Consider the following 22,592-nt stretch of genomic DNA (forward strand, 5'->3'; position numbering starts at 1 on the left):
AATGGTTTTTGAGTTCTGCTCCAGAAACAAAACATTACGGAGGGGCAGACAGACGGACGGACAGACATCACCCATTCCTATATCCCCCTTCCACTTCATTGCGGGAGATAATAACACAAAACAATGATAAGCACTTCTGGTTACATAACAAGCATCATTGGTACCCTGCTCACACTGAGTGACATTGACCTTCAATGTAATCCAATCATATGCGAGAATATTAGTGGTGTCGACTTCGGTGGTGTTACAAATATTGAGTCTCCATACCCTGCTAGCACTTCACTACTAGACCACGGAGGCTGTCCTAGTCATTGAGAGTCTGTCATAAGTGATAAATTACTTAGACATTTCATGATTTAATCCAAACTATCATGAAATTTGAACTAACCATGTTTCATAATTAGACTTTGACCTCAAAGAGATATCACCAGAAAGTTAGTCAATTCTCCAACATCTGTCCTAAGCATATGGTTGATAAAACAAATGCAGAGCAGCCGAGCTCAAATTCGAGCAAACACATTAAGGTACAGAGGGCGACTTATTTACGGCTTAGAGAGAACTTGAGACATTGTCTCTAGTAATTTGGGCCATCTTATCTCCCGATAACACTCAAGGTCAGCAAAAAAGTGATAAGGTGTTTGAATGACCTCATTCAAATTGGACAACTTCACCACAGCGGGAGTCTACTGCACTTATCTTTCTCCATTGCAGAAGACCCGTCCCAATCCTTTTTCGCAGACTCTTTATCTAATTACACCACTCACCGCCTTCAGTCTTAAAATCTCCTTGTTGTCAGCATTCTTGGATGCGTCGTTGGTGATCAGTTTCACACGGGAGGCATAACTACAAACAAAAGGTGTTGGTGTGAGTGAGTGGACACTGGCTGAACACAACAGTCAGCAATATTCCAGCTGTTTCACTGGGTGTGTAAGTCAGGACAGGCACACCAATGGTTGATAGCATGATCATACTGGTTTGTAAGACAACAGCAGCTTACACTGGAAACATAACAGGTTCATCTGGTTCATAACAAATATTATAGCTAAAATGGATAGAATTATCATTAAACCGCCTGCACGTTATCAGAAATGAGCGGGCCACTGTAACTTGATAATGTCCTCATATTGCTTGACGACGGGCCATTATCAAGCCAGTTGTTAGGTGACGTCATAGGGTAGAGAAAGTGACGTCACATATTATAGTGACGTCATCTGTTTTGTTCTACGACGTTTCCATATTTGTAAAAGTGGGTCAGTAACATTGGTATCAATTGCAGTAATTGTTTCAAAACCTATATTGTTGTTTCTTTTTATTTGATAACAAATTCCATCCATTTTAGCTATAATAACGGTAACGCTCTTTTTCAGTGCATTATCATTTGCAGAAGCCCTCGGTCTTCAGTTAATGGAAGACCTCGGGCTTCTGCAAATGATAATGCCCTGAAAAATAGCGTTACCCTTATAACATACAAGTGAGTGACCTTGGTATGAGGGACTGGTCATTTACTATAGGGTGTGAGGAGGGCCGTGAGATCATCACATTGAACAGTATTTCAGTCAAATCACTAAGGCTAAACAGATTTAATGCTCTTGGTTCTCAGGCACCGTCCGCATCATAAAGTCAGCCGCACATTTCTTTTTTATTTCCATTTTCCCCCAAAATAAAAAAATCCTATGTTATGCAGTTACTTCCCTTTACTGTGCATCTCACGTTATGGTCATGGTGGCAATAGGAGTTTGTATACCTGTTCTATGTAGGAAGGCTCTTTCCAGGGTTGATGGTACACAACTGTTTATTTGGTTACATACTAGTTTGAATAAGCAAAAAAAACCCAACAAAACACCGCCCGCTCGCACTATATTTTTAAAAGTCATTGCCTGAGAACCAATTCTTTTAAGCCTAAGCTTGAAGTGATACTTTCATGAAACCAGTGAGCATGAGTACGGTGCTCACAAACCTAGAAACATACCTGGTTTAATCTAGGATTTGTACCCACATTTGTAGGTTTGTAGTATGCTGAAGGGATGAAACTCTAGCGCCTTGACAACTGGGCCGCTCATGGCCCCAGAATGAGTGAGTATAATTTTACGCCACTTTTAGCCATATTCCAGCAATGGCGATGAACACCAGAAACAGGCTTCACACATTATACCTATGTGAGAAATCAACCCCAGGCCTGTGGCTTGACAAGCGAACACTTTAACCACTAGACTACCCCACTGCTCCCCCATGGCCCCAGATCGTACATGAGAAATATTATGTTCTGAATATACACAATAAGGAATTTACGTAAGACATATAACTGTCACACATGTACACCACACACAATGAGAGCTTACGTGAGAGAGATAACAGTCTCATCCGTGTTGTAGTCAGCGGGAGAGATGTTGACGAACATGAGTGTCTTGGCGTTGCCTCCGAGTGAGTCCTGCATCAACATGGTCAACTTGTTGTTCCTGTAGGGGATGAAGGATTGCTCGCTGCTCAGTGCTGAGATGACGTCGCCGAGGGCGGACAGCGACTTATTGATGGACATAGCTTCCTGTACACAGAGAGCAAGGGTCAAATCTCACAGTCACAGTGCACTATGTTTGTAACCAGAGATGGATGTGAACATGGCTTCTGTCACCAATGCAGTGAGGACATTTTTCAGTTCCTCTTTTTAGATGGTCACCTATTTTATTACCTACAGTCCACTCAACATCAAATCCCCTTTCAATCTCATTAAACGCAGATCTGAGTTCTTGCTACCCCTACACAAAGATCTAAAGACATCTCATTACAGGCCACATCAGAATGACATTTGAGTGAACTTTGACCAACCAATGAAATGACTAACAGGATGTTGACACCAGCCAAATAGCCTTGGACTGACACGAGTTGGACACGAATGAGCCCGTAAATGTTGTTCAGAATATCCTGTGTTAATCTTTTCCATGGAAAAATCATATGGGTTCTATGTGTAGCAGTTACAAGCACTAAGATCTGAATTTAATGAGAATAACCACCTTTACGCTGCCTTTAACGATCAGCACAGAATCACACTAACAATGAGACAACAGATATATACTGTTTTCTAGTGTGAGAAGATGAGGATAATGAACAGATTGCAAGTAGATGACATTTTCTCAATCATCGACACAAGGATGTTTTACTTTTTATCAATTGTTGTTTAATTAACGAAGCCGACGTCTATACCTTCAGCTGCTCTGCCCCAGCTCCTGTCTTGCCCACTCTCTCACTGCCTGCCAAGTCCACCAGGCTCAGCTGCAGCACAAACACATGTCATGAGTCAGGGAGGGAGGGAGTTTGGTGTCATGCAGGTTTTATAATGATTATCACTGTACCATATTCCAACCATATTCGTGTTTGTGTACATGCGTTTGAAGGAGGAAGAACCAGTACCTTGATAAGTGTGGTATATAACAACAACAACAACAATAACAACAACAATAACAATAACAATGGCACCATGACATGTCGTCGGATCATAGGATTTAGGACATGGTATAATTTCGGACAGCATGTTTTTTGGGTTTTTTTTACATTTTTTATTCCTTTAGCAGCCATGTTAATCGCTATTTCTCGGGCTATAACAGGTGGTGTGGCATCACACAGACAGTAAATACTCAGATGATGGCCTGTTTATCAGATAAAGTTGTCTTTTATAAGTGGTGATTGAGATGCCTTGCAGTTGTTCTTGTGATTAATGAGAAAACTATGAATGTTTTGTCCGGAAACGCATCACACAGGGATACAAACAGCCAAACAGCAATTTCATTAAACACCCAATCCTCATTTCTGGTTCCTACCAACATACATTAGGTGCTGTGAATCACCTCCGAGGATTGTGGTGAAGATGAATGGAAATATTTCAGATTTTATACTTGAATGTGTTGTATCCACCTTCAACATGTTTCAGTGACTGACCAAGATGAGACGACAGTATCAGCCCTACCTTTCCCTTGAGCACATGTCCCGTGACCTTGTTGGTACTCTCCAACACTATACCAATAACAAGATGGGACCGGGAGCTTTCAGCATTCATCTCTGGAAAACAATAAAGTACTCGTATACTTACAGTAAACTACGCTTATAACGAACACACTTAAAACGAACTGGCCAATATAACTAAATTCCCGGCCATTTGTTGTATATGCTGTATATATGCTCATAAAAAAACTACAGTTATTACTAACTAAAATTAGTGGTCCCTTAGAGTTTGTTATAACCATAGTTAACTGTATATGACTTTTCTCTGGACAAAACAGTGAGGAGTGGGATACTCCTAAAACACTACAAATACAGAGTCTGTTTCAAAGGTAATGGAATAAACTCCACAATAAATGGATCAAGTTTCTGATACATCAATGTCTATACTCAGTTTCAGACCATGAACTCACTTGTGGAAGCTGTGTGTCTGTTCTTGGACCCCTCCTCAAACAAGGCGAAGAGCTCCTTGGTGTTAGAAGCCTCCTTGACCATGGCCCCCTGGACAAACACCATGCCCTTCTTGTCCTTCTTGATGTCCAGCTTGTCCTGAACACACCGGCATACAGAGAGTGAGTGAGGTGGAATTTATGCTGGATTGAATGGGTTTAGTTATATAAGGCCACACAGGTTTTATTTTTCGTTTCACAGGCCCGACACACCTACTGAAAAGAAGCTGGTCCAAGAAATAAATTAAACAAATTTTTTTATAAATTTAATTTTGTCCCTGCTAGTATTATAAACCTACTGTATTGGCTATTGTATTGTAGGTATCTTCCTATCTCGTAATAACCTCTTGGGAGGTTTTACTTTTCCTAGTAAGACCTCATCCCGGGTAGGAGGTTTTACTTTTCCTAGTAAGACCTGGTAAGGGGTTTTACGTGTTCCTGGTAAGATTTGATGAGTTGAGTAGTAGATACACCAAATTTGTACTTGGTGTTGCAAACGTCCAATGTTCTCAAATCGAAGACAAGAAATGACAGTTTTCATTGTGGATGACAGGAACCTCACATATCATGTTTAGTTTTGTAACCCATTGCTTTCCCACTGAGCCACCAGGGCAGGGGATAAAAAGTGGTTAAATTTTACATGTCATGATTTCAGTTTATGCTGCATGATGCACATGGTCATTCTCTTGCATATTTTGATCAAATTCCCTTTATACAGCGACCCCTTTTATTGTTTCACTAAAAGGTATCTCAATGTTTTCATATTTTTTCTGATTTTTCTTGAATTTAAATGGATGACAATTTGGATAATACACTCCTCCATGGTTTTGGTTAGCGGTTTGACATTTTCAACCAAAACCTCGGAGTCGTTCTTAAACAGTTTGAATCAATCAGATAGGTTACTTTAGTTTCATCATTTTGAATATTGCGAATGCACCTTATGAGTTGACCTATCATTGCATTGCTGCAGATGAATTGGACCTCATTCCCTGTCCATATTGTCAAACATACGGTAATCTGTAATGCTTGTCATTCTGTAATGTCTCACCCATTGAAGCCTTCTATATGTAAACATGATAACTGATCTGCCCTGTGAGTTTGCATATTTATTAATATGTTTTATAATTTGTTTGTTTGATTGTTGAGGCCTCACTCAGCAATATTCCAGCTAAATGACAGCGGTCTGTAAATAATCGAGTCTGGACCAGACAATCCAGTGATTGATATCATGAGCATTGATCCAAGCAATAACCAAGTCAGCGAGCTTGACCACCCAATCCCCTTAGTTACTTCTTACGGCAAGCATAGTCACCTCTTACAACAAGCATGGGTTGCTGAAGACCTATTCTACCCCGGATTTTCAGAGGTCTTCTAATTTGTAATTTTGTATTAACTGATTATTTGCTAGTTTTCTTCTTATTCTGTTGATCTGTTTGTCGGATTAATAGCTAATGTTGTATTTATTTGTTAAATCCCCAACACTAAACAAGGTTTCTTGTGTCCACCCACATCATCCTGCTGGCCTGGCCTCCCGAACAGATCGATCAGCTTTTCGTTGTACAGCTCCATCATGTAGCACGTCACCTTCATTGACATCTTCGACCTGTCACAGGCATTGCAAACAATTACTATCTTACATCACTGACAGGAATGGCAAGATTGGTATCCCTTCAAGAATTCTGAAAGAGCTTCACACAAAAGTGTATGATAATATACAGTGAAACCTTATGAGTCTGAAACCTTATGAGTCTGGACCCTGTTAGTCTGGACCTTGTTAATCTGGACCCTGATAGTCTAGACTTTTTTAGTCTGGACCCCATTAGCCTGTCCCAGTTTGTCAGGACCTCGTTAGTCTGGACTGTGTTATTCTGGACGTTAGTTTGGACCTTGTTATTCTTGACCTTGGTAGTCTGGACCGTGTTATTCTGGACGTTAGTTTGGTCCCTGTTAGTCTGGACCTCGTTAGTTTGGACCCTGTTAGTCTGGACCCTGTACTTAGTTTTAACCTTGTCGTCTGGACCCTGTTAGTCTGGACCCCATTTCTCTAGATCCTGTTAATTGGGACCCCATTAACCTGTGCCCTGTTACTCTGGACTCCTTTAATCTGGAAACCAGGTCATCAATTAGACATTCCTGAATGTTCTTTTGTTCAGTTTTCAAATTTTGAATCAAAAATCGAAAGTGTGGTTGTAAGTTTGAAACTAGAGCCATATAGCTCGAGAAAGCTGCTTTCAGATTGGCTAATGTCAACCTTTTGTTAGTAATTTAATTGGTCGCAAAATGGAATGTCCTCAGATCTTTGTTTTGCGGTAACAAGAACTAACATCTAATTTTAATGAGATTAGACAAACACCCCTGGACTTTCCTGTTTAATTCTGAACAGTGACAGTGGTGACACTGGTTTGGACCACTGTTGCGGAAGTGTCCCCACAACCAACCTGTTTTCCTGCGCCAGCTCGAATATCCTGTTGAAAGCTCGGGGGGCAATGCCGGGGTGGTTCTGTTCCTTGTCCCCGATCATGGTGAACGTCTTACCCGAGCCGGTCTGACCGTAGGCGAAGATACACACGTTGTACCCATCCACAGCCGACTGGATCAGGTTCTGGGAAAATACAAGTCAATCTCAACAACAGCAAAGAATTGGTTTGCAGGTAAAAATGTACGATGTAATTACTGATGACAAATGGCAGCAGGACATTTTAATTATTTGTAGAGGGGTAGTATAGTAATTAAAGCGTTTGCTCTTCATGCTGAATATCTGGGTTCGATTGGGTAAATTGTGTGAAGCTCATTCTGGTGTCCCACTCTGTCATATTGCTGGAATATTGCTAAGAGCAACATAAAACCATACTCACACACAAATGATCTATGTTATTTTTTATAGGACTTTTTTCTTATCATGACAAAAAAATTAAATATCTCAAGGACATCGTGGATGACAATCACTCAATGTTCAAGAAAATTACTCATCTGAAACTCTGACATATACATCATAAGGACAACTAATAGGACATGTGTTGACCCAAAGATGCTTTTGTGTTTGGCACTGAGGGATTGTACACATGTAGACAATTCAGGTTCATGTGTCCGGGTACTCACATTGGTATCCTCGAATATCTTCTCCTGTGTGCTGGATTCCATAAACACCTGGTCAAACTGGAACTCCTTGATGCCGCGCTGACTCGACACCTCTATAGAGTACTCATCAGCCGACTTGAGCACGGAGAAGTTACCCTGGAGACACAGGTATAGACATGAAGCCTTGACACTCCCCATGGTTTCTAAGATGTAGGTATTACCCTTTAGCATCTTGCAAATTCCAAGAGGGAAATAATCTCTTGCAGTCACATTTCTGTCAAGGAGTGAAGCAAGTGCATAATGTACATGTTCTGTTATGGTTAGGGCTGTGTATTGGCAAACACAAGTGTATGGCAATATGTTGCAATTCAGGTATCCCTGGTGCATGTTATTAGTTTGGACTTAGTTGTCTGGACCTCATAAGTCTGTACCCTGGACCCCATTAGTCAGGATCCAGTTAGTCTGGACCCAAATCAGTTTGGACCGTGTTGTCTGGACCCCGTTAGGCTGGACCCTTGCGATACATTGGGAGCTAAAGTGTTTGACACTGACTGACACTGATCGTAAAATGTGTAAATTGGCACGCAGGGCTCCCATGGAATTCAGCTATGAACAGGCAATTCTTTTTACAAAGTGGTCAAATGTAACATATGCTATATTTGGGCGTACACTTTCTTAACACAGAACAAATACTAATACTTTTGGGGGCTCAGTCCCGTCCGGGATTGAACCCACACTCTCAGAGTAAGGCACCAAAGTCAGCGACCTAATCCACTCAGCCCACTAACGCTTCCACAAAATAAAAGTCTGACAACTGATAGTCAAGATTTCGTAGAAAATATATATAATAGAATTAGCTAATACTCACAGTTTCTGCAAATATGTATCAAAAGTGAAATAGGGCTTTATTTGTTGGTTTAAAGAACATTTTGTATTTCTGTTTTTGACTTCAGACATCATCATCATCATCATGACAATTTGTGAAAGAGAAGAGTTTTTGGTTAGACTTGAACACAGAGAGAGAAGGAGAGTTGTTGAGTTCAACTGGGAGAGTTCGACAGTGAAGGACCATATTATGCAAAAGATCTTTGTCCAAATACAGCAGGTGACACATACCCTGTCTTTCTCTGAACCACTGAGGGGTCGAGCGCGGCAATAGACGCGGATCTTGCCCTTCATGTCCTCCACCATGTTGTAGTACTTCTTCCTCAGGACCTGCGGATAGTGGAATCACCAGGGTTATATGAGTGAGTTGGGCTTAACACTGCCTTGAACAGTATTTCAGTCATATCACAGTGAGTCAGCTGTATGTAGGAGGAAAGCCCAAAGTGATGAAAGCCTTTTACATTTACCACTTTGGTGAGACCCACGGCAATGAGTATGGCGCTGATAAATATAGAAACATAATCAAATAGGGATTGAATCCACATTTATTGGTTTTGGGTACTTCTAATGTCTCTATTATTTGACCAGGGTTAAATTAATGAAAGGTGCTTAATCAAGGTATTTATTTCTTTTACCTACACTTCATAATTTCTATTTACGTAATATTTCAAGGCTACATCATGCTTCTTCATCATCAGTATTGAGGACACAGAAGTTGAAATGTCTATATCTCTACAATAATATAAAGCTGTAAATATAGCTGTATACATATCCCGTCAGTGCTGTGAACATATTCTGCTGACATAATGTATTTTATGAACAGAATCTCATCAGCAAGAAACTGTGGCAAGGCCCCAAGTGCCCCTACACTACAGCGCCGACTTTACCATAATAATGAACTGACCCTTTCACTGTTGAAGTTCTCTGTCAATGTTTTGTTTTCCTCTGCGAGTCTCTTGAAGTCCCTCTCCATGTCCTTGACCTTGGTTGCTGCCTCAACACCTTCCTTAGCAGCAATTCCAAGAGCTGCCAGTTCGTCCCGTAGCTTCTTCAACTCAGTCTCCTGCTTGCCGCATGTCTGACAGAATACAAGAACATTTCATGATTTATGTACAGGATTTATTCTCTTAGCTTACCACAACACATCAAAATATGAAATTTATAATTGGCCTGTTGCACCAATAATAACATTAAGAATGCCATCCCTAAATTTCGCCCTATACATACACACCCAAAACAATCTTTCCATCACTGATTACTTTTGAGATGTTTAGAAATTCTGATGTTTGAAATTATTCTTAAAAGATATTGTAAACAGAAATTTATATTTGGGAGTATTTCAATATTTGTATTTATGAATGTATAAGGAAATTGAGAAATTGGAATGGCTAGTATTCTTGTTCATTGTGGTAAATTCCTCATGCACATTTATATCTTGCCAAGTTTTCTCAACCCTGATTCCTCCCCTTCTTCTATTGGAGGAACATGTAATGTTTGAAATAGTAACAACAGATTTTAATAAACATGCATAATGTTCTTCTTCTTCCCCTGAAACCAGGCTTATCCTACTGAAGCTCACCTTCCCTAGATCCTTAGCCTCTTCCTCTTTGTTCCTCAGACTCTCTGTCAGCTTCTCAGTACGATTCTTCTCCCATTCCAACTTCTTCTCCAGTTCCTTGAGGATCTTCTCATGCCTTTTCATCATGTTCTTCTAATGGAGGATGGAAATTGAAGATTGTGACACATGCCAACTTGTTTATAAACTACCATTACATGAGATATGAGGTCAGTTTCAGGACTCTTTGGCAAAACACATATTGATTGAGACACTATTCACTGTTCCTATAATAGATGACTTCATCAACAAAGTAAAGCTGTGGACACTATTATTGGATGAATGCAGAATTATAGCTATTCTCCATAACCTGATACACCAGAGATTGTTCAGTTGTGACTCACATCAGCTGCAGAGTCTCCATCCGACTTGCCCTGCTTCTTGGAATCCACTTCCATCTGCTTGATGCGGGTGTTGAGGGAGGTGTTCTCTCGCTTCATCAGCAGCAGCTGATCCTTCAGACCCTTGTCAGCTGGAGCTGCCCTACCCTGGTACACACAGGGGACAGTGAAAACAGAGGGTCTCTGATGGGTGGGGCTGCCCTAGTACATACAGGGGACAGTGAAAACAGAGGGTCTCTGATGGGTGGGCTGCCCTACCCTAGTACACACAGGGGACAGTGAAAACAGAGGGTCTCTGATGGGTGGGCTGCCCTAGTACATACAGAGGTCAGTGAAAACAGAGGGTCTCTGATGGGTGGGGCTGCCCTAGTACATACAGGGGACAGTGAAAACAGAGGGTCTCTGATGGGTGGGGCTGCCCTAGTACATACAGGGGACAGTGAAAACAGAGGGTCTCTGATGGGTGGGGCTGCCCTACCCTAGTACATACAGGGGACAGTGAAAACAGAGGGTCTCTGATGGGTGGGGCTGCCCTAGTACACACAGGGGACAGTGAAAACAGAGGGTCTCTGATGGGTGGGGCTGCCCTACCCTAGTACATACAGGGGACAGTGAAAACAGAGGGTCTCTGATGGGTTGGCTGCCCTAGTATATACAGGGGACAGTGAAAACAGAGGGTCTCTGATGGGTGGGGCTGCCCTAGTACATACAGGGGACAGTGAAAACAGAGGGTCTCTGATGGGTGGGGCTGCCCTAGTACATACAGGGGTCAGTGAAAACAGAGGGTCTCTGATGGGTGGGGCTGCCCTACCCTAGTACACACAGGGGACAGTGAAAACAGAGGGTCTGTGTTGGGTGCAGCTGCCCTACCCCAGTACATACAGTGGTCAGTGAAAACAGAGGGTCTCTGTTGGGTGCAGCTGCCCTACCCCAGTACATACAGTGGTCAGTGAAAACAGAGGGTCTCTGTTGGGTGCAGCTGCCCTACCCCAGTACATACAGTGGTCAGTGAAAACAGAGGGTCTCTGTTGGGTGCAGCTGCCCTACCCTAGTACACACAGTGGTCAGTGAAAACAGAGGGTCTCTGATGGGTGGGCTGCCCTAGTATATACAGGGGACAGTGAAAACAGAGGGTCTCTGATGGGTGGGGCTGCCCTTCCCGAGTACATACAGGGGACAGTGATTACAGAGGGTCTCTGTTGGGTGGAGCTGCCCTACCCCAGTACATACAGTGGTCAGTGAAAACAGAGGGTATCTGTTGGGTGCAGTTGCCCTACCCTAGTACACACAGTGGTCAGTGAAAACAGAGGGTCTCTGATGGGTGGGCTGCCCTAGTATATACAGGGGACAGTGAAAACAGAGGGTCTCTGATGGGTGGGGCTGCCCTAGTACATACAGGGGTCAGTGAAAACAGATGGTCTCTGATGGGTTGGCTGCCCTAGTATATACAGGGGTCAGTGAAAACAGAGGGTCTCTGATGGGTTGGCTGCCCTAGTATATACAGGGGACAGTGAAAACAGAGGGTCTCTGATGGGTGGGGCTGCCCTACCCTACATACATTGGTCAGTGAAAACAGAGGGTCTCTGGTGGTGGGGCTGCCCTACCCTACATACATGGGTCAGTGAAAACAGAGGGTCTCTGGTGGTTGGGGCTGCCCTGATATAACAGTGTATCTCTGATGGGAGGGACTGTGAAACTTGCTGCATTCACTTGGAATGATAACATCAGACATTGTGACAAAATGGCTGTTCTAAATGTATTTTTTATAATCAGAATCTTTGTATTTCTGATGAAATAATTAGTTAAACAAATTGCTAAAAGTGGCATGTCATGCTTAATATTTAAATATGTCATCAATGAAATAGGTTATTTTTCAACATGTATATCTGAACAAATACATAAAAATATTTAGAAGCAAAACTTGGTATTATATCAAACCATAATACTTTTTTAACAAGTTTTCATTTACTAATTATGCTTGGCCATAATCATATATACATGCATAAATATATATTAGGTAAGCGATAGTATGTGTTATGAAAAACACTTTCATTACATAATACATTATGACTAACTTTACATACACACGTCTATTTTACATACACATGCAAACAAATGTAGGCCTATATCACAAGTAAAATCTTCAAACTATACAGTTTACAGTGGGTGATGTAGGCCTTACAAGAGGTGAGGTGAGGTGAAATGGGGTTTAACGTCGCGTCCAAGATTACTGCACTTATATAGCGACGTGCATGTACGTGTGTGTGTTTGTGTGGCTGCTTGTACTAGTCCAGACTGATGCCGATTTATAGTGCTAGCCCACTGAGATACCATGCCGCAGTTTAACATGAATACCCCACTCAGACACAGTATACTGACTCCGAGCCGACCAGTCCTTGTTTTAGCCCCTTAATGCCAAGCGCCAGAGAGGGTAACAACAAGTACCATCTTTTAACGTCTTTTGGTATGACGCGGCCGGGGATCAAACCCCGGACCTTCTGCTCTCCGGGCGGACGCTCTACCACTAGACCACAGAGGCGGTGCTGGCCTTACAAGAGTTATTGTTGGAAAGTGAGGTAGATCTTTGATGTCTACCTCTTCTATGAAGTCCCTGAAGCATGAGTTGGGTGCCAATTACCGGATTCAAACACATTATTAGCAGATCCTGGCACAACTAAGGGGCATAACCCAGCATTGCAAATGATAGCACCTTAAACCACTTAAGGACCCAAGATTACACATCAAACAGACTTGGTAACAGCCAGGCAGACATTTTGGGGGGCATATTGAAAAACAGGAGTCCCAGAAACACCCTTAAAGTAGACCTGTGAAGATCCAGGGTAGAATTGGTCTTCAGCAACCCATTCTTGCTGTTAAAGGCCACTATGCTTGTCGTAAGAGGCGACTAACGGGATAAGGTGGTCAGGCTCACTGACTTGGTTGTTGCATGTCATTGTATCCCAATTGCATGGATCGATGCTCATGACGTCAATCACAGGATTGTCTGTTCCAGACTTGATCATTTACAGACCGCCGTCATATAGCTGGAATATTGCTGAGTGCGGCGTTTAACAACAAAAATCAAACAATATACCTAAAATAATAAAATTAACAGGAATCATAGGACAGTCATGTATAAAGACAGGGATTGTTGGGATATCTGAGTGACAGTACTTACTCCTGCTGCCGGTGTGACTGCTCCTGCCTATAGTGAAAGCAGAGCATGGAATGTGTTAGTGACCCAACCATATACATCCAACATAGCACAGACACAAGCACACTAACACTCACCAGTAACAATCCCCTTGCAATACAGACATAGTTCCTTAGTATAGGGTGCCAACAATATAGTCACTTATGATGAGACATGTATCACGATAGTAACAATACAATAACACTAAAAAATAGTTCATCGATACTAGTCTTGTCATATTACTACAAAAGTGCATCCTTGTGCTTTAACTATAATAGTATAGGCAAAACCTATACTTTATTACACTACACATGGGGGTAGAGCAAATATTATTTCGTAATTCAATATTCGCACAATGCATTTGAGTGATACATGAGAGAATACTCTCGGCCCAATTCCAAATTTGTAATATACTGATAGTAATAATGAATTAAACTAGGACAAAAGTACTTGAACATTTGACGAATTACATTTCCAATCACAGAAACAAATAAACAACTTAAAGTTTACTGTACGTTCCATAAGTGTTGCTTTTCTGTGTGCTCTGGGCCATTAAGACCATCACTATCATCTTGGTTTAGAAAATACAACATCCGATACACAAACTGATTCAGGGTTTAGGGAGCAATCATTTGATTTTCAGGGGTGAGTTGATGGGATTGTTTCTGAAAAGTAATCAAGCCCTTGTTTTACTGTGAAAACAATACATATCCCTTGAATGGTAGGAAAAATAATTATGTGCCTTTTATTAAAGTGTCCAAAGAATACAATTTGTTATTTGTATTAATTTACAAAAATAAATAATTGAGCACCTTTATGTTGGACAAATAATTGAGCTCATAAACATTAAAAAAAAATGCTGATCTCCACCCAAAATACTACCGCCCTACCCTTGAAAATCAAGTGGTTGCTCCCTTGAATATTGAAACATGCAGATTCTGTGGGCAAATCCTTCCATGAACAAATCTCCCAATGTGAACAGATTGCAAGAGGATAAGACTAAACAATGCAGCATTCCATCATGTGACAAGTACGTACACGTGAACTGCTAAGACGAGAAACAAACTACTTGACTTGGTAAAAGTGTAAAATATGCTAGAATTTTTACGTCTACTGCAAAACTGTTAACTGTTTAATTCGCATTCTAGAAATTGGTTAGTAAGTAAGAAACTTGCAAGGTTTATTACATTTAGCGATGTATCGATGTAAATTCTTACACTGTTATCCAGCTTGTAAGAATTCACATAGAAAGTTGTACATTTTCAAATGCAAAAATGTTACTAATCATTCCTTAAAATCTACCTACAAAAAACACTGACATCCCAATATATCACAAATGGGTACACATGTACTAAGACATGAGACAAACTACCTGGTTCTCTAAAAGTGAAACAATTCCTGGAATAACTACTACGTCTACACCATAAATGTTATATATTCTTAAAATCTACCTTAAAAGACAAGTGAGTACAAGTACCACTAGGTACAAGCAGGTCCTTCACTCAGTGTAAGTGACATGCATGTTGCTACATGACCAGGCTACTGTGACATTCCACTCTACACAGTGGTAGCAAGCTAGAAAACAATGTACAATAACATCATGCTACTGGTTGCTATTTGTGATTTGAGCTGTTTTCCTACAAGCATAACACTTACCAAGATCTTATCCATTTTTTTATATATTTTTCTCTAGGAAAATAAATTGGATATACAACATATATAACCAGCATGTAACAAGTATTCAACTGTCTATGTTTTAACCACCTATGTTCATCTTCAGAAAAAAATAATTCTTATATTTTTGGAGGAAATCGATTATGAGGATATACATGTTTCCCCTGATGTCTAAAGTGAAGCAACATGCTAATGATGATGTCCTACAGTGCTTCGATGTCACGTTACAGGGTTACAATGCATTGACGTCATTGTCTAAAGAATTTGGTGGAGTGAGTGAATGAGTATGGTTTTACGCCGCTTTTAGCAATATTCCAGCAATATCACGGCGGGGGAACACAAGAAATGGGCTTCACACATTGTACCCTTGTCGGGAATCGAACCCGGGCCTTCGGCGTGACGAGCGAACGCTTTAACCACCAGGCTACCCGACCGCCCCTGAATTTGGTGGAGCTACTCCCATTCCTTTTTGCCATAAGCAATACAAAGTACCGTATTCGACGTAATAAGCGCGATATTTGGCAAATGAACAATCCCAATCAGCACCCCTTCCGATTGATCAATGTACACAAGACTTATTTATTTGTGTATAATATGCACTAGTGTGTTATATGCACCCTTAATTATGGGCAATTAAATTCTGGAAAAATGTATCTGTCGTATATAAACAGTTCAAACCGTCAGCATAAACCACTAAATTTATCTTTCAACTCCGTTTTTTCCACCAAAATAATATTCTAATAAGAGCCCCCTATTTCTAATTTTGAGAGCGCCCTGGGCGCTTATTATGTCGAATACGGTATATCCTAAAATGGGAATGAATTAACTTATTGTTTGATATATGATGCAGAGCGACTGGACCTCCAGTTTATGATGGTTGCACAGCTAATATTGGCAATGCATTATGAGTTGGAAACATGAACAAACCAGCAGACATCCTTCACTTGGAGCAGATTGCTTGAGGTGTGTTGGTAAGGGCCTAATACTTTCTCTGCATTTGTTTTATACCAGTTATTCCATCAGGAATACTACCAATGAGAATCAGTTCTTTTTAAGTGCGAGTATAGAAACAAGGGAGTACTCACTGGTTTGACTGGAACCTGAGTCTGCAGTTGTTTCACCTAATAAAGAACATTAACGTCTATAACACATAGTTTCATCATGAAAACATATTTACAGGTCAGCATGACTTCAAAAATTGACTAAGTACTTGATAAATCTTACAGTAAAATATACCATTTCGTTACTTTACAGGACTCCTACTTTTGTAGGTCGAGGTGAGCCGAGCAGCACTCTTGGTCAATGAGTTGTCTACCCTACCTTCTTCTCCAGTGTTGATCTCTGGAGTTCCTTCTTCTCCAGCTGATTGGTCAGTTCCCGGACAGCCTGTTCCTTCTCTGAACGTGCGGCCTTCACCTTGCTCTGTAACGCAAGCACAAACAAATTACACATTTAAATGAAGAAAAAAAATATAAGAGAGTTCCATCTCTGTACATTTCGGAAGGGACTGTTTAATTAACTAAAGGTGGACTAGCCTGGTCATTCAAACAACATTGTACTTGTCATTCAAACAACATTGTACTTGTCTGTAACTCAAGTTTTAGGACAGAGATCAATCCAACAGCGATTGATTACCCAAATGACAGGGAAACAATGTCTCAATTTCAAATTTCATTTTAGTATTTTCAGTAAGTGAGTGAGTGAGAGCAAGCGATCGTGCGAGAGAGAGAGAGAACAGAACTTCAGTTATATAAGAATGTCATTTCAATTTGAATTGGGGGACAGATGGCATAGCGAAGTCGTCAAAGCATGGCAACGACCCAGGTTCTATTTCTGGTGCCATCCAAACCCCCCTCCCCTTGATATGGATGGAATATTGCTAAAAACCTTACTCACTAAAAGCCCTTAGCTATGAAGTAGATGTTTACTTCTTTGGTGACCCCCCTGAGCACAGACAGTCATAATGCCTCCCTGTAAGGGTTCCCCACACTGGTCATGGGTATGTGGACACCTAGATGGCCACTGAGATCTCACCCTTGACAATGCATATGTATAGCAAGGCAGAGATAACACAAAAGAGGGTCAGACAGAATATTACATCATGTTCCGATTGGCCTCCTACATACATGATATGAGTACTTTATCCAATTATTATCTACTGGGACACTATTAGGTACTAGTCTGTAGTGACCAATCACTTTTGGTAGAATGACCATGTTTTTTTACAAATGGTTCATCACTTTCGTGACCACGCTACAGAGCCATGCCACAACTCCCCATATACCATGATACACCTAGGACTAACACAAACAAGTAGAATCCTGTATCTGAATTGTGAGGAGAGTTAGTTTTTCAAACTGAATCCAGAACATAAGACTTGAGTTGGTGCAGGTGACCAACCTCCAGCTCCCTGTTGGTAGCCCTCTGTGTCTCCAAGTTCTTGGTGGAGAGTTTCACTTTGTTCTGGGACTCCGTCAGCTGCGCCTCGAGACCTGCCACCGCCGCACTGGACCCAGTCTTGTCCTTCTCCAGCAGGGACTGAAGACAGACAACCAGTGAGTGAGTGTGTGACTGTGTGTGTGACTGTGTGTGACTGTGTGTGACTGTGTGTGTGTGGGGGGGGTGTGTGTGTGCGTGTGCGTGACTGTGTGTGATTCTGTGTTGGTGAGACTGTGTGTGTGTGACTGTGTGTGTGTGTGATTCTGTGTTTGTGTGACTCTGTGTGTGTGATTCTGTGTTTGTGTGTGTGTGACTCTGTGTTTGTGTGTGTGTGACTCTGTGTGTGTGTGATTCTGTGTTTAAAAGTTTAAAATATGTGCTCGCAACTTTATGACATATATTGGGCAACGTTATATTTGCGAGGGACAAGCAATGGCCGAATGATCACATCCAAAGTAGGAGAGATATGATGTGTGTGAGCATGTGTGTTACACATACAGTAAATCCTCACAATTTTATTCTGAAGATTTTTCATTTCCTTCGCAGTGTCAACTGGGACATTTGCCAATCGCTCCGCCTCCAGTTCCTCAGTCCTTTGCTTCACATTGGCCAGTTCCTGAAACATAACACACATCTTACCAAGGTTCCCACACCCATCTTACCAAGGTTAACAACTCATACAATACAACTCTGTACAATTCCTGGTTTCCTCAAGTCAAGTGGTTGAAGTGTTCACTCATCACACCAAAGCATGGGTTCAGATAAGCACAGACTCCAGGAGTTAAACACGTGTTCGTTATTAGTCAATGAAAATAAAAACATCTCTGACCTGCTAAAAGAATAGAGATAGCTTAGTGGATAAAGCTTACGCATGCCATGCCGAAGACCCGGGTTTGATTCCCCACATGGGTACAATGTGCGAAACCCATTTCTGGTGTGCCCTGCCTTGATATTGCTGGAATATTGCTAAAATTGTAAGAGACAGGTCTTGCCTTGTGAATGACCTGGTCTATGACGTCATTTATACACAACTAGAATGTGATTGACAAGCATGCAAACATAGTGTTACCAACAGATGGTGACCCTTTGATTTTACAGGCATAGATTAGTTTGCCATATTTACCAAAAGAACTCTAATTAGGCCTGGAAGCCTGTATATGTCCTGATGACAACTTTCCACTGGTAGAGGCTTGTGTTGGCAATATAAGTACTGTAAACAGCTTTATTTCTGTGCCGTTAAAATATTGCGAATACCACACCAAAGACAATACTGCGACGAGATATTTTTGCGAGTTGCCGTTTTGAGATGACACCTCGATTACCAAACAATAGACAGCTTCTCTCCGAAGCTAGTTTATCTGAGTTGACCGGAAAGTTGACCAGTGTCATGAAACCGATTCACGCAAGATGGCTTGTTTCCTGTGTGGACAAAATTGCAAAGGACACTGACGCAATCAAGCGAGGTTGGAAGAAGGCAGGATTACTGTGAGGCAACAGTGACACTAATTGGTCTGTTTACACCGTCATTTGTGATGTATTGTGTGACCATTGTGCATTCAATTGTGTTTTTAACTTATTGAGTAACTTGTGGTTCTGGTTGATGATTTCAACATTTGATGACGTGTTGCAATGAATAAAATATATATCTATTATTTATACTTATTTTTGCGTTTTTAATTTTTGCGATTGAGTCTCGTTCGCAAAACTCGCAATAATAAAACGGTCGCAAAAAATTCCCTGTTTACAGTATACAACATGCTGACACAAGGTAACTGAGATCCCATATAAAGAGCAAATCATCTCACCTCCTCCCTTCCCTTGAGTTTGGCCTCCATGATCTTCTTGTACTGGTCAATCTTGGCGTCCAGGTCTGCCCGCTCCCCAGCCAGCTCCTCGTTCTTTCCTGCAGCCTGACTCTTGGCCTCCTCCAACTCATCGCGAGTCTTGTCGTGGGCGGCCTTCTCCTCACGGAGGCTGGTGTTCAGGGCATCAATCTCCTTCTGCAGGCTAGCCAGCTCATCAGACAGATCCTAAGAAGGATGAAGGGTGAGGTGAGTGAGTGAGTGAGTTTGGGTTAATGCCACTGTGAACGGTATTCAGTGTTCAGCAGAGTGTCAGCTTAACATGGGAGAGAAGTCCAAAGTTATGCATTTCAGTTAAACCCCCAAGATATAATGCTGATGCTGACCAAGGATCCTAAAAAGCTAACAAAGGGATGTAACTCTAAACAGATTTCAGCGTCCTGTGAACGATTTCAGGTTCCTGTCAAGTTCTGAACCTAAACCAAGCTGTCAGCCAAACTCACCTCGGAGGGTTGGCCAGCATCAGGCAGAGATCCTTGCAGTGCAACCTGGTCTTGGAGAAGTTGCAACTGACTCTCCAGTTCCTGTTGAATGAAATGTTAAATCATCATGTACTTGGCTTGAATTCATTATTTAAGAATTTACTTACAATACATGGATTTACACTTGTGCACATCGGTTTTATCTTTACATAGATATTAAATACTTAAGTGAGTGAGTGAGTGAGTTGGGTTTAACGCCGCTTTTAACATTATTTCAGTTATATCACGGCGTGTCAGCTTAATGTTGGAGGAAAGCCCGAAGTGATGCAGGTCTCTGACGTTTACCACTTCGGTAAAACCCACGAGCACGGGTATGGTGCTGACAAAGTTAGAAACATAATTGGGGCGAACCGGGATAAATACTTAAGTAGATTCTTATAATTAAATAATTCAACAATAATAACATCACAGATTGCTTGTTTCATCATAAACACAAAAGACAATATTAATGATGTTTTACATAGTTGTGAAAATGACCATGGAGCTTAAGCGGCACAGGCCTCATTGAGTGAGTGAGTGAGTATGGTTTTACGCCGCTTTTAGCAATATTCCAGCAATATCACGGCGGGGGACACCAGAAATGGGCTTCACACATTGTACCCATGTCGGGAATCGAAACCGGGTCTTCGGCGTGACGAGCGAACGCTTTAACCACTAGGCTACCCAACCGCCCCAGGCCTCATTGAGTGAGTGAGTGAGTGAGTGAGTATGGTTTTACGCCGCTTTTAGCAATATTCCAGCAATATCACGGCGGGGACACCAGAAATGGGCTTCACACATTGTACCCATGTCGGGAATCGAAACCGGGTCTTCGGCGTGACGAGCGAACGCTTTAACCACTAGGCTACCCAACCGCCCCAGGCCTCATTGAGAGTAAATGTGTTTATTAATATTCCTCCAATATAATGGTCGAGGACACCAGGAATGACCTTTACACTTCGTGTCAATACAGGTATTTAAACAACTCTCATCAATGTTATACAGTGCCATGCTACTGAAACAAGCTTGTTTGTTTGTTGTTTAACACTGCATGAAGCAATTTTACAGGTGTATGACGGTGGCCTGTAAATAATCAAATCTGGACGAGACAATCCAGTGATCAATATTGTGAGCAATGATCCACATTGTCAGTAAATGATGACTCGCTATCAAGTAAGTCACCGAGTCTGACAACCCAATCCATTTTGGCGCCTCTTGTGACCAGTACAGGTTGTTGGGGACCTACTACACAGGCATGTTGTTGACTGTAACAAGTACATTGTGACAGAAACAAGTACCTTTCTGATATCCTCCAGACGCGTCTTGTCATCCTTCAGAGCCTCAGTCTCAGACTCAAGGTCAATCACTTTTTCATCAAGAGTAGACATCTCTTGTTCTGCATCAATAATGATTCAAATTTAGGCACATATATACATATACTCTATCAATGCTTAGCATACCTGTGAAACATTCCATCACATGAAGAATACAGTCAACCAAGGGCAAAGAGGTCTGTATCCCCTACCATTGACATAGGCTGCTATCCCAGCATGGGGCACATTAGAGTTTTTGGCTATTCGTACAGTAGAAGATACCTATAAATATAGACTGGGGTGGCTTAATGTCAGGAGAAAATTTGGTGAGTGAGTTAAGATTTAACGTCCCATTGCATTATTTCAGCCATATAGCGACAAGCATGAATAATGATTAAAATTTAGGCACATATACATACTCTATCAATGCTTAGCACACCTGTGAAACATACCAGGCTATAACCATCACATGAAGAATACAGGCAATCACACTGAAATAGCTTTTGAGAAAATTTGTCCCCTTTGAGGAGCGGACGGAAGGAGGGATGGACTCTGTTCCTATACCACCACCCAAAATTCGTGGCAGTGGATAATAATCTAACAGGTATGAGTGACTCAGTATGCTTTTATACTGTGTATAGCAATATTCTTGCTATATGTATTTGAATATATTGTGGGATGTCCCTAAGGAATGTTTTAAGGAAACTTAATAAAAACATAGCTGGGAACTAGCCAATTCACTTATGTAATTGTAATACCTCAAATGAAAGCTAAGTGTTTAGTGTACAGGGTAAAGCCCCTATCTCACATACACGATTTAAGAAATTGCGAACACGATTTATGAAAAGTTGAAAAATCGTGTTGATTCGTGCTCGATCTTGTGGTTTATGCAAATTTCTTAACCAAACACGACCCTCATACGACCCTTATACGACTGAACATGACACTCATACGACCGTCATAAGATATTCATAAGATACAACACGACTTAACCTCATTTAACACGACCCCAATACGTTTGTCATACGACCAAACACGACTGTCATACGACGCCCATATGACTTTACAAGAATCAACACGACCGCCATACGATTAAACCCGAATCATTACGATGTCCATATGACTACAAAAATAAACACGATCTCCATATGACTGAGCAAGACCTTCATACGACATATTTTTGTATATTTTGGTCACGTGGGTCATGTAGTATATAAGCTGCACTGCAACAGCATGTCTCTGTCAGTCTTCACTGGCGATTTTGGTGGTGGTTCAGAGGTTTAAGCTGGCTC

General features: G+C 41.4%; 1 protein-coding gene across 1 annotated transcript in view; it reads right to left on the reverse strand.

The window, feature by feature from the left end:
* LOC139471805 (uncharacterized) overlaps positions 1 to 22,592 on the reverse strand; it is a 51,803-nt gene that overhangs the window by 834 nt on the left and 28,377 nt on the right. Inside the window, exons 22-41 of the mRNA XM_071254299.1 lie at positions 21,286 to 21,383; positions 19,970 to 20,050; positions 19,470 to 19,694; positions 18,176 to 18,280; positions 17,626 to 17,763; positions 16,546 to 16,647; positions 16,311 to 16,346; positions 13,537 to 13,563; positions 10,362 to 10,505; positions 9,982 to 10,113; positions 9,307 to 9,480; positions 8,634 to 8,732; positions 7,539 to 7,673; positions 6,878 to 7,041; positions 5,949 to 6,042; positions 4,404 to 4,539; positions 3,959 to 4,050; positions 3,199 to 3,267; positions 2,340 to 2,542; positions 765 to 843 (exon numbers count right to left, since the gene is read on the reverse strand). Coding sequence (XP_071110400.1) covers positions 765 to 843; positions 2,340 to 2,542; positions 3,199 to 3,267; positions 3,959 to 4,050; positions 4,404 to 4,539; positions 5,949 to 6,042; positions 6,878 to 7,041; positions 7,539 to 7,673; positions 8,634 to 8,732; positions 9,307 to 9,480; positions 9,982 to 10,113; positions 10,362 to 10,505; positions 13,537 to 13,563; positions 16,311 to 16,346; positions 16,546 to 16,647; positions 17,626 to 17,763; positions 18,176 to 18,280; positions 19,470 to 19,694; positions 19,970 to 20,050; positions 21,286 to 21,383 — 2,333 coding nt within the window. The remainder of the gene's footprint in view (positions 1 to 764; positions 844 to 2,339; positions 2,543 to 3,198; positions 3,268 to 3,958; positions 4,051 to 4,403; positions 4,540 to 5,948; positions 6,043 to 6,877; positions 7,042 to 7,538; positions 7,674 to 8,633; positions 8,733 to 9,306; positions 9,481 to 9,981; positions 10,114 to 10,361; positions 10,506 to 13,536; positions 13,564 to 16,310; positions 16,347 to 16,545; positions 16,648 to 17,625; positions 17,764 to 18,175; positions 18,281 to 19,469; positions 19,695 to 19,969; positions 20,051 to 21,285; positions 21,384 to 22,592) is intronic.

The sequence above is a fragment of the Haliotis cracherodii genome, unplaced genomic scaffold (genome assembly GCF_022045235.1).
Source record: "Haliotis cracherodii isolate W230 unplaced genomic scaffold, xgHalCrac1.p SCAF_1, whole genome shotgun sequence".
NCBI classification, from domain to species: domain Eukaryota; kingdom Metazoa; phylum Mollusca; class Gastropoda; order Lepetellida; family Haliotidae; genus Haliotis; species Haliotis cracherodii.